The sequence below is a fragment of the Conger conger genome, chromosome 1 (assembly GCF_963514075.1).
Source record: "Conger conger chromosome 1, fConCon1.1, whole genome shotgun sequence".
Taxonomy (NCBI): Eukaryota; Metazoa; Chordata; class Actinopteri; order Anguilliformes; family Congridae; genus Conger; species Conger conger.
Window position 1 is genome coordinate 68,713,943 of NC_083760.1, and position 19,796 is coordinate 68,733,738.

The 19,796-nt window shown below is 40.9% G+C and overlaps 1 protein-coding gene across 1 annotated transcript in view; it reads right to left on the bottom strand.

The window, feature by feature from the left end:
* LOC133130155 (histone deacetylase 9-like) overlaps window positions 1–19,796 on the bottom strand; it is a 111,898-nt gene that overhangs the window by 20,967 nt on the left and 71,135 nt on the right. The window contains 9 exon segments of the mRNA XM_061244510.1: window positions 2,398–2,495; window positions 2,874–2,993; window positions 6,669–6,756; window positions 9,368–9,423; window positions 10,722–10,829; window positions 15,152–15,201; window positions 16,141–16,261; window positions 17,367–17,500; window positions 18,260–18,419. Coding sequence (XP_061100494.1) covers window positions 2,398–2,495; window positions 2,874–2,993; window positions 6,669–6,756; window positions 9,368–9,423; window positions 10,722–10,829; window positions 15,152–15,201; window positions 16,141–16,261; window positions 17,367–17,500; window positions 18,260–18,419 — 935 coding nt within the window.

Genomic DNA, 19,796 nt, shown 5'->3' on the forward strand with positions numbered 1-19,796 from the left:
ACCAAAACTCACCTGAGGAACCCTCAGCCCCTTCATTCAGTGTCCTAAAATGACTTACTATTATTAATTATTATGAATTACTATGGCCTTGGCTCATAACAATAGTGTTTGGAGAAGTTTTTCACATAAATATTATGATCAATTGCGAATAATAGCAAGATAAAAAGGCATGATAATGCCCATGAATCTAATTTACTGAATGTCAAATGCTTAACAAATGTCAAAGGGTTAGCAGGGAACATGATGACAGTCAACAAGAATGGTCTTTGCTTTGTTAGCTTTGCTTTGTTAGCAAAATAGATTGTTAACTGCACATAAACCTAATTTTACAAGCATTCACATCCTTCATTATGAAGATTTTTTTTCCTGTGGCAAGCCTTTACTCCTCGCAAATGGTAAATAACAAAAACAAAACAAAGCAAAAAAACATACATGTATACATTTATGAGCCACCCCAACTCATTATCAGGTATCCAATTTTCCCGGCTTTTAAATGAGCACTCTCTGGCCAAGACCCCTGGGCATCTTTTACGAGATTATTACTTTGATTTGCAGATATAGATGTTGCCAAGGTCACAGGTGAAAACAAAATAAACAATCGGTTTTATGTTTCTAATTTTATGTTATTTCCATTTACAGATGCTCCTTCCTTGGGAAATGACAGGTTAAATGACTAAACAGACACAAATGTTTCAACACTGAAACCTAGGAGGGTGCACATACATTCAGTTTTCCCATTTCAGTTTAGAGGTGATTACTTATCAATAAATACATGTGAATATCACACATCCATGAAGTCTTTATAGGGAACCTAAATTACCCTAGCATGTTTGTGTGATAGTCACATATTCATGCACTTATTGTCATAGATCATCATTAGCTGGTCACAATGGACAAGTCCCATGGGAATATGAATATGATTTATAATTTCGGCAAGCATTCCTATGAAATATCTAATCCTGTCATTGCACCTGAATCCTTGCAGATGTATATCATGGGTTCCGTTGAATGTAAGTATTTGTATCATTATAGCCAAATATCATCATCAATCACAAATTATATTGTGAGGCCCTTTTTCAGCCAGTGACTTTCATCTTCTCTCAATAAACCCAGTTAAGTCCTGGGCCCTGTTTCACAAAGCAGGATTAGTGAGTTAGCAGGATAACTGCACTGAGTAAAACCTGGAACCCACCCAAATCTGGACAAAGGCTGAAGTAAAAAGATCTGCTCTGGGTTGTACTCAGCGCAGTTATCCAGCAAACTCCTGCTTTGTGAAATGGTGTATAATTTGGAATGGAAGAGGTTCAGATTTAGGTTATTTGCATGTAAAAATGATAATGTTATTCACTGTGTCCTAACTTGAATTTTTCAGTTTCTTAAGTAAAGACGTAGAAGTTCAAGGTTTGTCAAAGACTACTTTTAAGACTTTCTTGAAGAGTGATCCCAACAGAATGGAGACTTGGTCAAAGAACTGTTTGCCAGCTAGAACATTCTTCCACCTTCACTTTAATGTTTAACTTCACCATATAGCATTTGGTCAACATCACCGCTTTTAAAATGTTAATAAATGGTAATGCACATTAGCATGTTATATTCTTTAAAGTGCATTAGTAATAAATGTATATACATTGTCACTAATGCTAATGTCACCTACAATGTAGATGTTAGATATCTGTTATTCATTTCAAATACATATATTTTCAGAATATTATAGTCATATAAATGCTAACCATTCTTCAGTTATTCTTCATTAAAAACAACTCTTCGACATTTTTACAGTTCAGAAATATCTCTAAAATGTATAAACAGTCCATAGACTGTGAAAAGAAAATGTTTATATTTATTAGATGGGTTCATTTAATACAAACATTTGTGACCTGACACATTTTAGATATTAATTGGATTTGACAGTATTTCTAGAACAGAATCCTAAGGTCCTTTTATTCACTTTTCACTTAAAATTATTATTTCAATTTTAATAGTATTTATGCTCAATTGACTTTTCCCAAGATAAACAGCCTCAAAATTTTAGCACAACGAATTTTGACAATATATACGTAATGCTTAGTATAAAATATTTATTTTGATCTGTGATGTTAATCATCATCAAGCAATTCCCAGTATGTATCACCGCAGTCAGATTTCTTAAAGCTTACTCACGAATATTCCTCATTTTAAATGGCATATTATGAATATCATGATAAAGATACAGTTCCAACTTTAAAGGAAGTGACACGATGTACAACATCAGTTCCAGTTTGTGTGCACATCCACAACTATCTGGAATGTTCCATTTAATGATCTAGTCGGTCCAAACACTGTCTCAGCACATTAGCTATTGAAAATGCCTCGCTATTATTTATCTTATTCGTGGAGACCAGAATGTAGCATACCAACCTGAAAGCTGCGAGGTACTCCACGTCTCCCATGGGTGGATCCAGGCCACCTGTCCAAGCAATATTTACATTATAGCCTTCGCCAAGGCCGCTGCCACGCTGCGAGACAGGGAAACACCAGAACAGAAATAACATCAAGCGGTCACGCTTTCTGGCAACCATCATCAAACAAAACGTCAAGCAGCCGGCGAGTCGGGGTGCCTGACGGGTTGGGAGACGGGCCCTGCACTTGTTCTGGGGAGGGCCGGGGGGTGTGAGGGGGGTTCGGTGGTGGTGTAGGTTGGGGCAGCCGGGCAGGAGGGAAGTGGGGTCCCGCAGGGCAATTTAAGTAATCGGGTACAATTTGGCTGCTCTGTGGCAGGACTGGGAAAATAGGGGGCTAATCATGCAGGGTGCCATTTGATAGAGACGGGGTAGTGCGTTGTGGGGGGAGGTGAAGAGGTGGGGGTCCTGGGCGTACTGAAATTGAGAACCCACCTCATCAGGGGCTCCGCTCCCAGGGAAGAAGTTCCCTCCATCAAAGCGATGCAGGGAGACGTAGAGGACGGCAGGGTCAGCATAGAAGGCCTGCTGTGTGCCGTTGCCATGGTGAACATCCTGAGGGCCAAAGAAAACAAATGACAAGCACAATAATGTTTAGTGTAATCACAACAGTCTCTTCCCCTTCATATGCCCCCTCCTCACCCCCACTACCCCAACACACACACACACACACACACGCTCTCACACACTCTCACACACTCTCACACACACACACTCACACACACTCACACACATACACACTCACACTCTCACACACACACACACAGACACACACACATACACATACACACATACACACACACACGAATACACACACACACATACATACACAAATATACACACGCACACATACACACACACACATGCACACGCACTCGCACTCACACACACATGCACACATACACACACGCACACACACGCACACACACACGCACACATGCACATATACACACACACACACACAGACACACACGCATACACATACACACATACACACACACACACATACACACACACATACTCATACATACACACACACACATGAATACACACACACACATACACATACACACATGCACACGTACACACACACGAATACAGACACACACGCACACACACGCATAAACACATGCACACACACACACTTACACACTACACACACATACATACACAAACATACACACATACACACACATACACACACACATACACACACGCACACACATACACACACACACACACGCACACACACACACATACACAGACACCCCCACACACACGCACACATACACACACACATGCACACGCACTCACACACACGCACATACACACACGCACACACATACACACACATACACGCACACACACGCACACACACACGCACACGCACACACACACACACACACGCACACACATACACACACACAGTGACCAAACCATTCATGAATGTTTGCTCCACGTAAATTACTCCTTAATGCACTCAGTTCTTTAGAAATCATGGTAGGCATACCCAGGAGACAGAGGCAAGCTGTCACTGAGAAACCGCAGTCCTCCTGCTCTCAGTTAAATATTTCAATACAGCGTCTCTGTACTATGTATCCTGCAGACAGAGTCCAGCATCCTCATGTATTGAGAAAATTTATGGTGTATTAAGTGCCAACAGTTCATAATCCACAGGCTAAATGTGGCCCTAAAGGAAATGCAAATATTTCATTTGGACAAAATCAAGGGGAAAAGACTTGGTTTTGAAATAAAGTCAACAGAACGGAGTTTGAGGATGTGACAATGATGAAAAATAATGAGCAGAAAAGTTATAATCATCTATCACCTCATAAACACTGTGCACTGCCTGCCAATAGGCCAGGGCAGGGAAAACAACGTGCATCTTTTTCCTGCCTGCCCAGTTCTCCAGTAATGTAACATTTTCCTTAATAAATTGTTATGAAAGCTTCATTACCTGCATATATCTCAACAAATCAAATGCAAAATAAGCAATTGTAGAAACATCCATGATATTACATACAATTACAGAAACTTCACAACATTCAAACAGTGTATGGTGAGACTTAAGTTATTAGCACATAATAGAAGCTCATATGCTGTAATCACATTGCCCTAGAATGGTATGTGTATGTGTGTTTGATCTGATAGTCACAGATGTATCATAAAATGTGTCACTTGGGAAGCCATAAAATGGTTTTAATAGACTGATTTTGGATCAGAATGCAGGCAGAACTTAACATCGTTTCAGATCTGCGTGCACTTCAAAACTGTTAAAAGCAGAACATCAGACATTACGAGAAATGATATACGGCTGCAAAACAAAGATGAAATGAAACCCTGGCGTATTCGATCAACTGCGAGTCCAGGTCCCTACTGGAACAGCTCTGCTAAATGATACGTGTCAAATTCAGAGTGCGCAAATGGAAGAAATGTTCTGTTTCATTAACTTTGCGGCAAAAACAAAATGGAGTGATTCTTACAAAAACATGCTAAAGTCAATGTAGCCTGTCACCATCATCACCATCGCATACACAGCAGGTGATCAAGAGGGAGAGAATGGGCCACATTTTACTTAAGGAATATAGTAAGGTTGTGAAGTTAACATATCTCAGCGATGTACATAATATGCCAAGTGTTTGACAGAACACGTTTATTTTAAATATTAATACTTTGCTATAATGATTTCTGTTCAATGGGGAAAAAAGTTGTAAGAGGGATTTTAAATCGCTAAAACTGATTAAACAGGAAAAGTAGAATTCGGGCACATCGTAAAATACCCCAGGTATGTACAGTCTGTAAAATTTCAGGTTACAATCCGAGGCACTGCACCATGATTATATCACTCTGCATAAGCTGAAAGCTTTAAACAAATGCGTAGAAAATCACCACGGCTTTGGGGCAATCTAAACTGCATTCGGTGACCTCATTCTGGCCCCTTTGGTGTGTTCTCCCTATTAGTTCCTAAATCACAAACAAGCTTCATGCTTGTTTACTTTCTGGCTATCAGCTGTTAGACATGCAGCAAAGGGTTCTGATTTGATTAAAAGCTTTATTGGATTCTTGTTTTTCCTCGAGACATTGTATCACTCTTGTGCCTAAATCTTTTATCACTTGCCCAAAAATGACAATAAGTAATTGCCTCCAGATGTGACTGATTTGAGCTGGATGCCAGGGTCCGTTTCCTGCTTCAGCTCTGTCAGACAAGCTATTACACCTCCTAGGGAACAGCTAGTAAAATAAAGGGGCGGCCTGTAAATCAACACGCCAGTTTCTTCAGGTGCCAGTGTTAAAAAGGTCTCCACTGTTAAGAGCAGATCTCCTTTAGTGGGAAATACACTTCCCTCTATGAAATCACATGCACTGCCTCTGTGTGTGTTTACAGGAAGTCTCAGTGGATGCTTGTCTCATAGCTCAGAGCATTTGGGAACACACACATTCACACATGCACATACACACACACACACACACACACGCTTGCATGCAGATGCATACACCTGAATGCACACATGCACACACACATACACACACACACGCTTGTATGCAGATGCACACATGCACACACAAGGAAGGCTATTCATACTGTAGAAGTATTCTTACGCTGTGAGATCAGTATTTATGCACACAGTTTTCTCATTGGAACCCATTAATTTATAAACAGAACTAAACAGTTGAGCTGAATACCAAAATTCACGACAATGGTCCTTTGTTGTTCCTTTGAAATAATAAGCAGGTATCCAATTCTTGCATATTTTTGTTAGTTAAAATAACCACAAAATTATGATAGAGTGGTGATTTGAACAAAAATGGAAACACTAGACTTACACAAATATTGTGAAATAAATGCAATTCGCAGCTACATGGGTTTAAACAGCTGGTGATATTAATGACATCTCATGCCGTGTAGCAATAAACTGTGATACAATTTGCAGCAAAAATAATCATTTTAATTATCTTTAACTTCAAGGTTAGGAGCATGTAACCATCAAGAACATCGATTTAGCACAAAAAGCAAGAGGGTTCACACTGATATCTGATATTTCCTCTTATAAATAACCAGATATTTCAGGTTAACCTGAATGGATACACATACTAGTATCTGTCCTACATTAACCACAAGAATAAAAGTTTATTTTTTTTAAGGTTTTATACTGCCATGTTCTGCATACACATAGTTCCTACAAATAAATATATTATCATTGCAGTAATAAAGCAACAAGAAAAGCTTACCCAGTCCACAATTAAGATCCGGGGGACATTCAACTTCTGTCTCAGGTATTTTGCAGTGATTGCAATGGAGTTAAAGAAGCAGAACCCCCTAGGATGGAAAGAAGAACAGCAACACAAATAAACACATTTTGGGGAAAAGGTGCAGCGGTAACAATGAGATTTATTTTTGAAGCTAAATGATCTGAGAGGTTATGACTGTGGGGCTGCCCTAGGAGAGGTCCCCTCCTGCCCCCTCACCATCTGCTCATAATTACGTATCCCGGCCCTGAGAGCAGGTGACTCATCAGCCTGAGGCTGCTGGACTGGCCTGGTTTTGACTGTGCAGGTGATTACTGATCAGCCTGAGGCTGCTGGACTGGCCTGGTTTTGACTGTGCAGGTGATTACTGATCAGCCTGAGGCTGCTGGACTGGCTTGGTTTTGACTGTGCAGGTGATTACTGATCAGCCTGAGGCTGCTGGACTGGCCTGGTTTTGACTGTGCAGGTGATTACTGATCAGCCTGAGGCTGCTGGACTAGCTTGGTTTTGACTGTGCAGGTGATTACTGATCAGCCTGAGGCTGCTGGACTGGCCTGGTTTTGACTGTGCAGGTGATTACTGATCAGCCTGAGGCTGCTGGACTGGCTTGGTTTTGACTGTGCAGGTGATTACTGATCAGCCTGAGGCTGCTGGACTGGCCTGGTTTTGACTGTGCAGGTGATTACTGATCAGCCTGAGGCTGCTGGACTGGCCTGGTTTTGACTGTGCAGGTGATTACTGATCAGCCTGAGGCTGCTGGACTGGCTTGGTTTTGACTGTGCAAGTGATTGCTGATCTGCTTGGCTCTGGTGGACTGGCTTGGTTTTGACTGTGCAGGTGATTGTGATCAGCCTGGTGGACTGGCTTGGTTTTGACTGTGCAGGTGAACTGGCTTGGTTTTGACTGTGCAGGTGATTGTGATCAGCCTGGTGGACTGGCTTGGTTTTGACTGTGCAGGTGAAAACTGATCAGCCTCTCTCTGGTGGACTGGCTTGGTTTTGACTGTGCAGGTGATTACTGATCTGCCTCTCTCTGGTGGACTGGCTTGGTTTTGACTGTGCAGGTGACTGCTGATCAGTCTGTTGATGAAGGGGCCTCTATAACTAGCCTTGGTCTTACACTGAACTTGAACTGGCAACTTATCTGTGTATGATGCTAGAACTTGTCTTGAACTAGCTGTTGGTTTTTGGCTTGCTTAAATATGTTATTAAAACATAGACATAGACAAGTATTATTCTTTGTAACATTAGTAACACTATTGATATATTGTCATTATTTATGAGTAGTCATTTATACTTCTGAAATAAGTCATAAAGAGTGTCTAATTAAGGGTGGCATACGACATCATGGACAGCACATTTCCATAGTTAGAATTTCCGCTTTTGTCTGGTCTTTGTGTCATGCACTGACTTGTGGGCTCCATAATTATGACTCATTTACTGTAGGTCTGCACTAGTCACTACAAAAAGTAGGCTACTGCTAAGGTTGGATGTGTCTGGTTGTTTTTCATTTAGGGGCAGATTGTGTTCTACTGGTCTGGAAGATGTCCACACAGTCTTTCTGAAACCCAGATGCATGATGTAGATGTATTGTTGACAGGGGAGCTGTGTGAAGACTAATTGTTTATTGGAGGGGCAAAATAAACAGGAGTGGGGTGTGGGGGGTGGGGGGGCTGCTTGTATAACGCTTTTCTGCTTAACAAATATATACATTTCACATACTGACCATTCACTTCATGGTTGCTTTCATTTAGGAGCATAACATTTTTGGTTCTGGTATTGTGAGTGTAAAATTCCTGTTTGTATGTGTTCTAGTCTGATGGAATTTAATATGTATGGTAGATGTCTAGGTCACTGGCGCTACTTAGACCAAATATCTGTTTTCAACATTTTTTCCTTCTGGCTGTGCTCTTCTCATTCAACAACTGAATCACATTCAGAGCCGATGGTAAATCTTGCAATTTTACAAAAAGTGCAACTGTTATTGGTTCAAACATGCTAATAAGCTATTTAATTTGAAAGAGAAACCACTGTCCAGCTCATATACGGTACAGTGCACATTGAAGTGATACTGGTTGCTGTTGCTTTGAATAAATCGCCAATGTCTTTAAATGCAATGTGCTGTCACTTCTAGGTTTGAAAAGCAACATCACTCCAGCTTGTGTCAAGTCAGGTGTTACATCCTTTAAAAAATTCTACACTTGCATTGGAAACCTCAAATAAACACTGTAGACATTTTTGCAGTGCATTAGTGGTTTGCTGGAATTCTATGCAGGACAGGTTAAATTCAAGATTAAGCAACCACTTTTTTTTCTCCTCCCACCACTCAAGGAACATTCCAGCTAGCTTTCGGAAATTGGAGACACGCTGTCATGGTCGCAAATATATCTAGATACAGTTAAAAAAACCTGCAGTTTTGATTACATATAATGTATCGTGTTCCTTTGTTGGTTAGCATGAGGAGCTCGCTAGCTGTCTGGCTAGCTCTGCCAGCCCACAAGACAAATTACAGATCAGCATCCAAATCACATAGTAAACATAAAAGTACGGTTTAGCCAGTAAAACAATAGCCTAACTTGTTTTTCAATTCGCTCATGTGAGATAAAGGACACTTTTCTCTCCAGTTTAGGCCACTGCTATAACCAATGTGAGCTGCCCAAACTGGAGCTGAGAGGAACTCACATGGCTGTGGATTCCTCTGCATGGTGGCCGGGAGGTCTCACCACAGCAAAGCCATTCTGAAAGAGTCAGAGAAAGACCCGTCAGAGAGCAGCAATATACTGCGTTTGGGAAACATGACTGAGAGAAACAGTAAGGAACTGCAAGTGATCTATCGTTATTCCTACAAAGTAATAACCGTAGAGATGCCTTGCTAAAAGGAAACACAATTCTCATACTCCACAAATCATAAATGTAATTTCTTACACTATGCAAAATAAACAAATTCTCAATGAATAGTACATTCTTCATAGGCAGACATACCGTATGCCTTTGGTGAGGCTTATCTGTTTTGCATGCTTATCTGCTGCATCATTTCGAAAATGAAAAATGAGAAAGTATTGAAAAATATTTTTATAATGATAAGCAGTGGTGGAAATGACCTATATGTAGTCATCTCTGAAGCATGGAGATAGAACTTACAATATCATTTGATCATGAATGAGAACTAATAGAACAAGTTATCAATGACATCCTGCATTCAGCCTGCCCAAAGCAGGTCACGACAAGTTAAATAACTTTAAAGAGGGTTAAATTACATAATACATTTTCACAGTATTTTCCGTGATTTTCAGTTTAATTACAAATTAATATGGCTTTGATTTGGTGATACGTATTCAATGATACATATGAAGGAGTATTTATAAAGTTGGAATTATTCTACCGAATAGTAAATAATTCTTTGTCTGAATGATCAGAGTGTAAGAACTAATTGATCAAAGCAAAATACACTGGAGTCCAGATCAGTGAATGTAATTTAATTAATCTTTTCCAAGATTAATTGTATGTCATTTCCTTTCTAGATGTGCCAAAATTCCTTGCTCTCTAAAATAAATATTCCCGGGGAAAAGCCTTTTTAACAAAAATATCACAAGACAGATGTCATAGATGTTTGGGGCCAAAGCAAGAAAAAGCAGTAGTGCTGCCGATTGAATTGAATACAATGTTTAGACTGTGATTGGTCTTCACAAAATGGGAATTCCTGACAGAAATATTAGGACAGCATGGCATGATAAAATAAACCCAGTGCTGCACTGTTTCCAGACAAATTTTGTGGGCCATAAACTTTAAAATCAACAAACCACCCCGTACCCCCCACCCCCCCATCTTTGTCCCCATCCCCCACTCTCCGTTTTTCTGAACTGGTGGTCTGTTTTCTTCTCTCTCTCTCTCTCTCTCTCTCTCGCTCTCTCTCTCTCTTTCTCTTCCTCCCTCTCTCTCTCTCTTTCTCTTCCTCCCCTCTCACTTTCATCCCCTGGAACTGCACTCCACTTCCTGCCTGGTTCCCACACACGGCGCTCTTGGGTTCCAGGCTCACCTCCAGCTCTCCTGAGGCCACTCTGGACGCCAGCTCCATGACACAGCCCACAGCCGTGCGTGCCGACGTGGATGAGTGCAGCTCATTCCAAACTGTGTCACTGTCCACCTGAGCAAACAGAGGGGGAGGAGGGAGGGCGGGAGGGAGGGAGGGAGGGAAGAGGGGGGAAGAAAAAGCAAGAGACCAATGGTGAAGGAGGGCTGGCAGGGTGACAGCCAATGTACAATAACATTAGTCTTCCGTCTTGGCCTAGCATAGAGTTCCTTCTGGACGAGGCTCGGACTCGACTTCACTCCTGCTTTTTTGTTTTTGCGTTTTTTTAGTCTCCTCGCTTTCTTGCACAGAGCTCCCTCCAATGGAAACACATTCCTGTCATGCCTCACTGCCAGTCCATGTTTAGATTTCTCATTACAAACAACATTACATGCATGGGCTGGATATGCCCTGTGTACCGGCCAGCAAGAACCTTATCCGCAGCGTTGGGCTAGGGAGACCCCGAATCTACACTTCACTTCAATACAAATTCAATGAATCATCATTATTGCAACATCTAAAAATCACATAGGGGCCAATAGACTCAAATGTAGGTGTGGAGTGCCTTTTAAGCAGGGCTAGGGTCAAATTTCAACCCGGTATATGCCACATTTCAGCATCCATATTATCTGTTCTTGATACGGACTACACCATAACCCGACTGTACCATATCCCAAATTTGTACTAGCATTTTTGTGTACTTCTTTACCATTACTATCGCATGCAAATGGCTAAGGAGTATTACCCTGCATCAAACCCGGTTAATTTGTATTGCTTGTGACATCTGCTCTAGTCAGTAGAATGACATTAAACTCCTTTGATTTAAATACTTTTCCATACGTCTCTGTGATATGTATACTTCAGCTGTTCTGTTGTAAGGCAAATTCAATTTTCCAGTAAGAATTGTGATTGTTCCAACATGAAATATTTATGCCATATCCAATATTATGTTGGATACTGACAGTACAGACATTAGATCTGATGCAAGAATTTGACTGTCAGATTGTCATAAGATAACACAATGAAAGCATAGTTGCTTTTAGGTGGATCAGAAGCTTCGCATAGACTACTTTCATAGGCGGTGGCAAATCTTTCCCCACCAACACAACAACTTCCTCAAATACAATAGTTCTACACATCAGCCTTGTGAACCTTTCTGAACAAACGTTTATTCCTCTCCACATTCCTTGCTTCTGACCTGGACATTGATCGAGGTCGGGCATATTTAAGGACATTCCAACCCCTTAAGTGTTCCTTCTCGAAGCTAGAAGTAGAAGTTAGGTACTCCCAATCTTTCCTTCGAGCAAGAAAACATCCTTTTCTGATTTTTTTTTCTGCAAAACCTTATGTATAAATGATCAGCCTGTGGATCAACATCTCCTCATCTGCCACACATTTGCCACTTCTGTAACTGACGTGGCTTCCAACTGATGTTTGAAAGAGCAATGGCATTCCGTTTGCCTAATTCACGTTTTCTCCACTTCCCCATCTTTATGTGAGAATTTTTAATAAAATAAAAAAATCGATTTCCTAATTATGTCATGTCATGCAAAGACTAGGGGGCCATGAAAAACACAACAATAAAAAACTTTTGCAAGAACACAAAAGCAAAAAGTGGTGCTTGGACTGCATTTACAAAAAAGTGCAGCTGAGTGACTCAACGAGGGCCCACATTGTACAGACATAGAGCTACTATTAGTTCAATTTTGGAAACTAGACCATGAACGGCTGCAGTAGGCAAGCATTTCTGCACACTCTTTCCATGTTTTCTGTGAGCATGATTTCAACCCTCCCACATTTGAGTCTGGGCCATCCCTGTCCTTCCCAGAAACTGTCCTAGTGCATTATCATGTTGGTAGCACTATGCTTTTCTGAGGTTTTTGTAGGAATTGCCTTCAACAAATTTGTCACTAGGAGAGAATTGCATTGAAAAAGCGTTGAACTGGAAGAAGAAATTTATGTACGTTATAATATTCTGCCAAACGTGAGGGAATTGTGTGAAAGCCAGAACAGAGTTCACAGCTGAGTATGCTTTTAATAATAACAATAAGGGAGGAGCACACAGTAGAACCCCAGTGCAGAATTACTGTTTATTTTTCTCATACTGGCCACCTCACTGTCAATCTGCGTATATCAGTCTCTTTGTACAACCTTCTATTTAGTCACACAATTTAAACTAAAAGGTCTGTAAATTAGTGTAAATGTAATTTAGATTACGGATTTGAAATTCAGCAACACTAATATGAAATATCTTTTCTTACTGCTCACAGAAATAAATAATTTACATTTTTTATCTTTAATCTTTAATTGTGTGAAATACATACATTGCTAAAAGTTTGAAAACTTGAAAATAACAGTATAGTTTAAAACTGCCACAATTAGCATAATTACTAATAATTACTACGACATCCTGCCTTCACTGTTGGGCAGGCAATATTTTAAATACAGTTCAATGCAGAATAATATTCAATATTAACAAATTTATCTTTCATTACTTTTCAAAGCAGAAATGTTCAGAAGGCGGTTGTTTTCCCACTCTTACATTGTCCACTGGTAATATAGAAAAAGTCCCTCTATTTAAACACCTCAAACAGGGGATTTATGAGTGCAGAGTGGGTCTGTCTTAAAAGAAGCCAGGAATTTATGGAAAGCAGACTTCTCTCTTTTTTTACTTGCCTTTTTCATCCCAGGCCAATTCTCTCTCTCTCTCTCTCTCTCTCTCTCTCTCGCTCTCTCTCTCTCTCTCTCTCTCTCTCTCTCTCTCTCTCTCTCTGTCTCTCACTGTTGAATACAGATTTCTGGATCATCTGAGGAGCCACAGTTGTCAGCATAAGCTCCAAGGACCTTACCCCCAACCCACTTCCCTCGAACCAAATCACATCAGTGTGAACTGGACAAAGGCATCCCATCCCCCCAGTGTGGGCTGGCTGCACTCTCCTCATCTTCAGATTGTGGGTTAATGCACTCAGCAGAACTTCAGAGGGAAACTGAAACAGAAATATTCTTCCCCTCAGCTGCCCCTGTCTATTCTGTACCCAGGACCACTGCATGGTGAGAAAGCCCATTCCTCATTCAAACAAGTATCAGAGCCTTTCCTGCAAATATAACCCTTTTCAAAAAGAAAAAGATTTTTAAAACTCACTGCCGGTGCCAGTGGCGGTGTGATTCAAATGTCCTCTATCCCGTGCCAGAAAGACGAGCAAACAATCTGTTATCAATTCAGGGAAACTCATCCAGGGAATCGCCCAGCCCATCCCATCCAATATATAAATGACAACAAATGCTGAGGGGGCCTTTTGAAGGCATGGTGACGTCACTATCATAAAAAATAGCCCTTCTCTGATTTAGCGGTTTACACAGCCTACCGACAGGGACTTCAATGGCAGAAAAAATTACTTCAAGACGTTTTTCCACCCTTTTTTCCCTCTCACCCAAGATAAGGGTCATGTGTTGAAGAAAAGTATTTTCTAAATTTAGTTCAGTGTTCAGACTTTCAGATGGGTTCTGAAAGGAACTGTGAAATAATAACTGACAGCATCTTCTCATGGAATACGCCTCACCACAAAAAATTGACAGAATTTTACAAAGCAGAATTCAAACCAGGATTTTACTGACAGGGAGTGTGAGCTCACACACTGTCAGTCACAATAATCAACAAAACAAAACAAAACACCTCATTATTTTGTGAGAATCCAAGGACATGCAATGCGTGCTTTACAGCGCATGAAGAGCGCTACGTTTTCTGAGAAACAGATATAACGTATATAAAAATGATAAAAACAAAGAAATCATTAAAGCAAAAAAATATCCTGGCTGCCCAACCTTGGTGGAAATGTAATGCCTTTGTTAATTTGTCCTGGTAACAGCATGTATCACAGCATAAGCTTTGTTGCGTGCGGTGGCAGTGTGGTGTACTGGTTAAGGATTAGGAATTGTTACCACAATCCTGCAGATTAAGGCACGGAATGGGCACAGCCATTGGAGCCCTTAGCAAATCGTGTAACCTGAGATGCTTTTAGAACATACCCAGCTGTGTAAACAGATGCTATGAAAAGCGGTCTAAAACATCTAAATCATCATGAATAAGGGCATTTCTACCCTGTTTCCCTCTGAGCAGCATTGCCTTCCAGCATATTATTTTTTCCAAATGCACTTTCCTTTTCTTCCAGTACATTTTTAGGTTTTTTTCTTTGCTTTTGATCTAACTAAATATAAAAGTAATGTTTGCCTTTTTTGGTACTTCAAGGGCACCATAAATGCATGCTATGGATTGCATGCAAATGCTACTGCTCTTTCATAAAAGCGTAATGAAATCAGATTTATATTGTAGTTCTGACACCCAACTGCTTTTCAATGACCCCAGCCTTCACACAGACCCCATCCATCTTTACACTTACCCCATATCCCCCGCAAGGCAATACAGTGAAGTTGTCCTGAGGAGTGGAGCCTATCAAGACACAGAAGGTTAGTAAATGAACAGTATGTTTTAAATATAAATGTCCACATACCCCATCATCCAGCATCCAAAATGACTTCATGAACCAAAATTCTTATCAGACACTGTATATTCAATAAGACAGCATTCAGTGAAGTTATATTACAAATTGCTCATGTACATGCCAGTCACTAATAAGCATTTTCAAACAAACCCTTAACAGAAGCACATGACTGACTCTTTGTTTCAATTAATCTGTTAGCTGTAGTAAAATTAAGCTTATGTAATAATGATTTGTGTTTTTTGTGGTTGTCCTCAATATGTATTCACCACACAGGATTTGTAACTTGACTATAAGCTTCTAAACACTATTAGGCTATCTAATACCATTCCCTGTACCACTTCAAATTCTGAGATTAATCATGAATACTGACACGTCAATGTTAGGGAAGCGTCTAATGATTGTTGTTATATTCTGTCAGTGTCCCTTCTAGTATTGACTCTGATCTCAAATGAGTGAGGTGGAGGGTAGGCCTACATTGCAAACTCACATAAACTTACAGAATCTGCATGGGATATTTTATCACTGCTTATAAGTAATTAATTTCGTTGTCAGCAAGAACAGTATAGCTCAATGTGAGCTGGTGCATTGAATCGTACAGTATTTTCAATGCACTTAAATGTAACCAGCTAGGTAATTGCTAGACGTTTGAAGAACTGTGCTGTGTTCGTAAAACTACTGTCTGACATTCATATTATTAATAAAAATCACTGTTATAGACTGCAGTTTATACCTGATATATAATATCTATATACTATATATACTATATCTATATTGCTAAGTGATGTAGGAAGTGTTGTATGAAGACTATGCTAAGTGTACAGCTGGAGTTGATCATGTGTATATTCAAACACTGCTGCTGCAGGACGCCCTGTTGTTCCCATACAAACCCAGCAGCTTCTTTGGGTCCAGTTTCTGTCTGTTCAGTGGGTTTGTTCCATACAGGAGAGAGTGGCGTTCAGAATGGACCAATCTGACTTCCTCCAGACTAGCTTTACGACCAACGATGCGCTGGAAGAGGAGAATGGAAAATATTTCGATTTTTCTTTTCACTTTCAGTTCATTTAATTATGTGTTAGGTCAGTACAATCTCCAATGTAAAATAAAGCCAGTATATGAATTAGACCGGTGATCATACTGATAGCCTAGCAATATTTGCTAACGTAACAGCCTACTGCCTTGATTCAAAGATCGGTTCTTCTAAGTTATCATTTTCTGTACGAGCAGCATACAAATATCACGGAACGTAACGTCAAATTCAAAGTTAAAGAATCGTTCGGTTAGGTTCATTCCCACATAGTGAATTTAATTTAATGAGAAATGTAATTGTTCTGTTTGTTTCTTCTTATTTAAGTCCATACACATTATAAAGTGGGTGGCTATTGTCATCAGTCTGTAATTTAGCGAGCTAGCCCCAGTCTCTCAAAAGACTTATGTGAGATTGGAGCTAGCTACTTAGCTAAATTAGCTGGTTACAACTGAACCAGAGCATTGTTGCTTAATCTAATGAGCATCGTAGCTGTCGACATTCAATGTAAAGTGAGCTAGCAAAACACAACAGTAGGCTGTCAGATTTATTGATGATGGCTCACGGCGATTGCTGACGTTGATTGCTGCAGTGGAGCCGTGCCGTAACTCGGCGAAGTCAGAGTTGTCCATATATCGCTCAGGCTTGCCAAGGTAAGTTCCCTTATATCTGTATGCTAATGTTACGGTATTTTCGTAGTGCCATCTGATCGCCTGGATGGGTGGCAGCCCATAAACCAGTTTGAGCGGCCGTTACCTTATGGGTAATAAGGCTTGAGATTCAAGCGAAACGGACGTGTTGGTTTTGATAAGTTTTGCCCTATATCTAGGAAACGGCTACACTGACGGTGATTTTAAGAATGCCTACACACATAATTCAAGCATTTAATCTAAATAAACTCCAGTCAAAAAACCGTGACAGTGCTCCTTTAAGTACAGCAACGTACAAGAGGGAAAGTCTCTTAAATTCTCATTACTGAAAGTTAGAGAGAGGCCGCATTGTGGTAATACTGAATCCGGGCCACTGTCTTCTGGCCAAATGAGTCATGGATGATACACCCACACATAAATCTGCATACAGGCTCCATACCTCACAGCAGTCCACCAGGCCGCTGTCCTGCAGGCGGGCCCAGACACTCTGGACACGACCTGCATGCTCCAGGTGGTTAGCGTAGTTATCACAGACACACTGGTGCTTCAGCATTCCCACATCATACACCAGGCCTGCAGGGATGAAGGCACCACCCAATGACACTTTTATAGGATCGGGAATCAATCTTTACAAAATTCTCCTCATAAATAGTATCAATCAAAATATAGCTGTATTTTCGCAGATGAAACATCTTAGAACTACTGTACAAAACACTATCCATATGAATATTCCAGCTCTATTGTCAAAAAAGATTTCAAAAAAGCTTCGGGTTTATGCTTTCACACTTTCATACATTTTATATTTCAGCAAACCTCCACTCACAATTGTGTATTGCATTGTGTTCCTAGCAGTAATATGTAGTTTCTGTTTTCATTTTATCAGCTTGCCTGTTTTTCATCGCCTCATGACATAAATCGACAGAAATTGTGTAACGCTGCCACATTTGAAAAAAGCCTACATTCAAAGTCAGCAGTACAATATGTGCACTCTAATGCTTTTTTTAGGGAAATGGAAGCAGCATGAATGTGAAGAATGTGTGTAGCTCAACGCGTGGGACGCGAAGGCTGCCCTGAGACCGTCCTCAGGCCAGAGGAGCGAGGGAGGGGAGGGGGAGGCACCTGTTCCCGAGACACCAGCGCTAGCCCCTCCACATAATGTGCGATTATTCAGGGAGGCTTACCACCAGGGTGTGCGGGGTGGCAGTGCCAGCTACACTTATACATAAATAAAAGCCATGTTAACGCCAACATGCTGCAATCTGCGGCATCCTGTACATTTAAATCAGATGATCCCCGCTCGGACACAGCCGTTTCCCGCGCGCGGACGCTCACCGGTGGAGTGGGCAGGCGTGCCGGCCTGGCTGAGTAAGGCCTGTGGTGGCCGCGGGGGCGAGTCCAGCGCAGACGGCCCAGGTTTGGTGTCAGCTCGGGCGGCCATCACAGTCACCAGCTGGGCCTGGTACCAGCGGAGCTGCTGGATGTGCCCTGGGTCCTGGAGGTTGTGTCATTAGAGACGTAGGGAGGGGGGTGAGGTCAGGGGGGAGGGGAGAGTAAAAACAACAGGAGGGAAAATATGAGAAGAGGTGGACTCAAGGCAACAAATGTCAGCTAATTAGGGTTTGGTATGCTCAGTAGCACGGTAAATAGTCAGAGGAAGAAGTTCAGTCAGGCCTGTTGATCTCTTCAGCAGATGTGCTCCCACTGCTACTCACTGTGACATTAACTAGCCTGTCACCTCTAGCACACAAGACAGACAGCACATTCATAAATGGTGCTTGTACTATAGGTGGCCAGGCTCAACATGGTTCTGTTTACACATCCCGCTTTTGAAGACAAACAAATATATTTTGTGTGACTGCAAGAAAAGCCAGAAAAGCAGGTATCATCAAGTGAAGGATCATCAACTTTCTTTTCAAAAATACTGCATTTAAAACGGTGCTTTTTGCCACATGGAATTAATGTTAAAATGTTTTGGGTAGATCAGTGGGGTGGGCTGCTGAAGAAAGAAACATTTTCTTTAAAAATCCTCACATTGACCTTGCCTGTTAAAAAAAATGATATTAATCAGGGTGATTCCGGCACCATTAAAAAAAAAAAAGGAAATGACTTTATTTATTAATTTACATGTGATCACGGGGGAGAATATTTGTCTAAAATATTCGGAATGTTTAATTTATGAAATATAAATTAATCAGAACTGGAGCAGTAATTCCTCAGTTTTACCAGTTTTGGCAGTCCTACTTTCCAACAACATTATTGAAGGAATGATAGGATTCTAAGTGCTGTGCTTACATTTGGGGAACTGTACTGTAGTCCATATGGAAATGAGGCAGGGCCATTTCCCCAGAGAAGCCAGGTGTGAATTTCCCACATCTCTATTGCAACCAATGACACATCAGACAACAATAGACCAGTATTCAAACAGAGTGTGTGAAAAGGCTCAAACACTGCGAAGCTCAGTATTTATATTTTCATACAAATACCAAAAAAATATCACTATTCTTCTCCACCTCCACACACACACACACACACACACATTTCAACACTTCCACCTCAGTATTCCTGTATGGTTTCCTAAAGCCAGCTAGGCAGGTCTCCCTATAAATGATCAAATGGATCTCATCCAGATGTTTCTGGCATTGTATTTACTTTGGACAAAAATCTGGATCAGGTAGCATAGGGGCTGCGAGTCTTGCGAGTCCCTTTCTTGCCGGGGCCAGGAATAAAAGCTGTCTTCATCATGATAGATTTTTTCCGCTGGCTCCTTTGCAGCTGGATTCCATGGGTCTTCCACTGGGATCACGTTTCTGTTAAATACTCCAGACTTAATTAACCAGTTTATCTTACCTAGTTATAGTGTCACTAGATC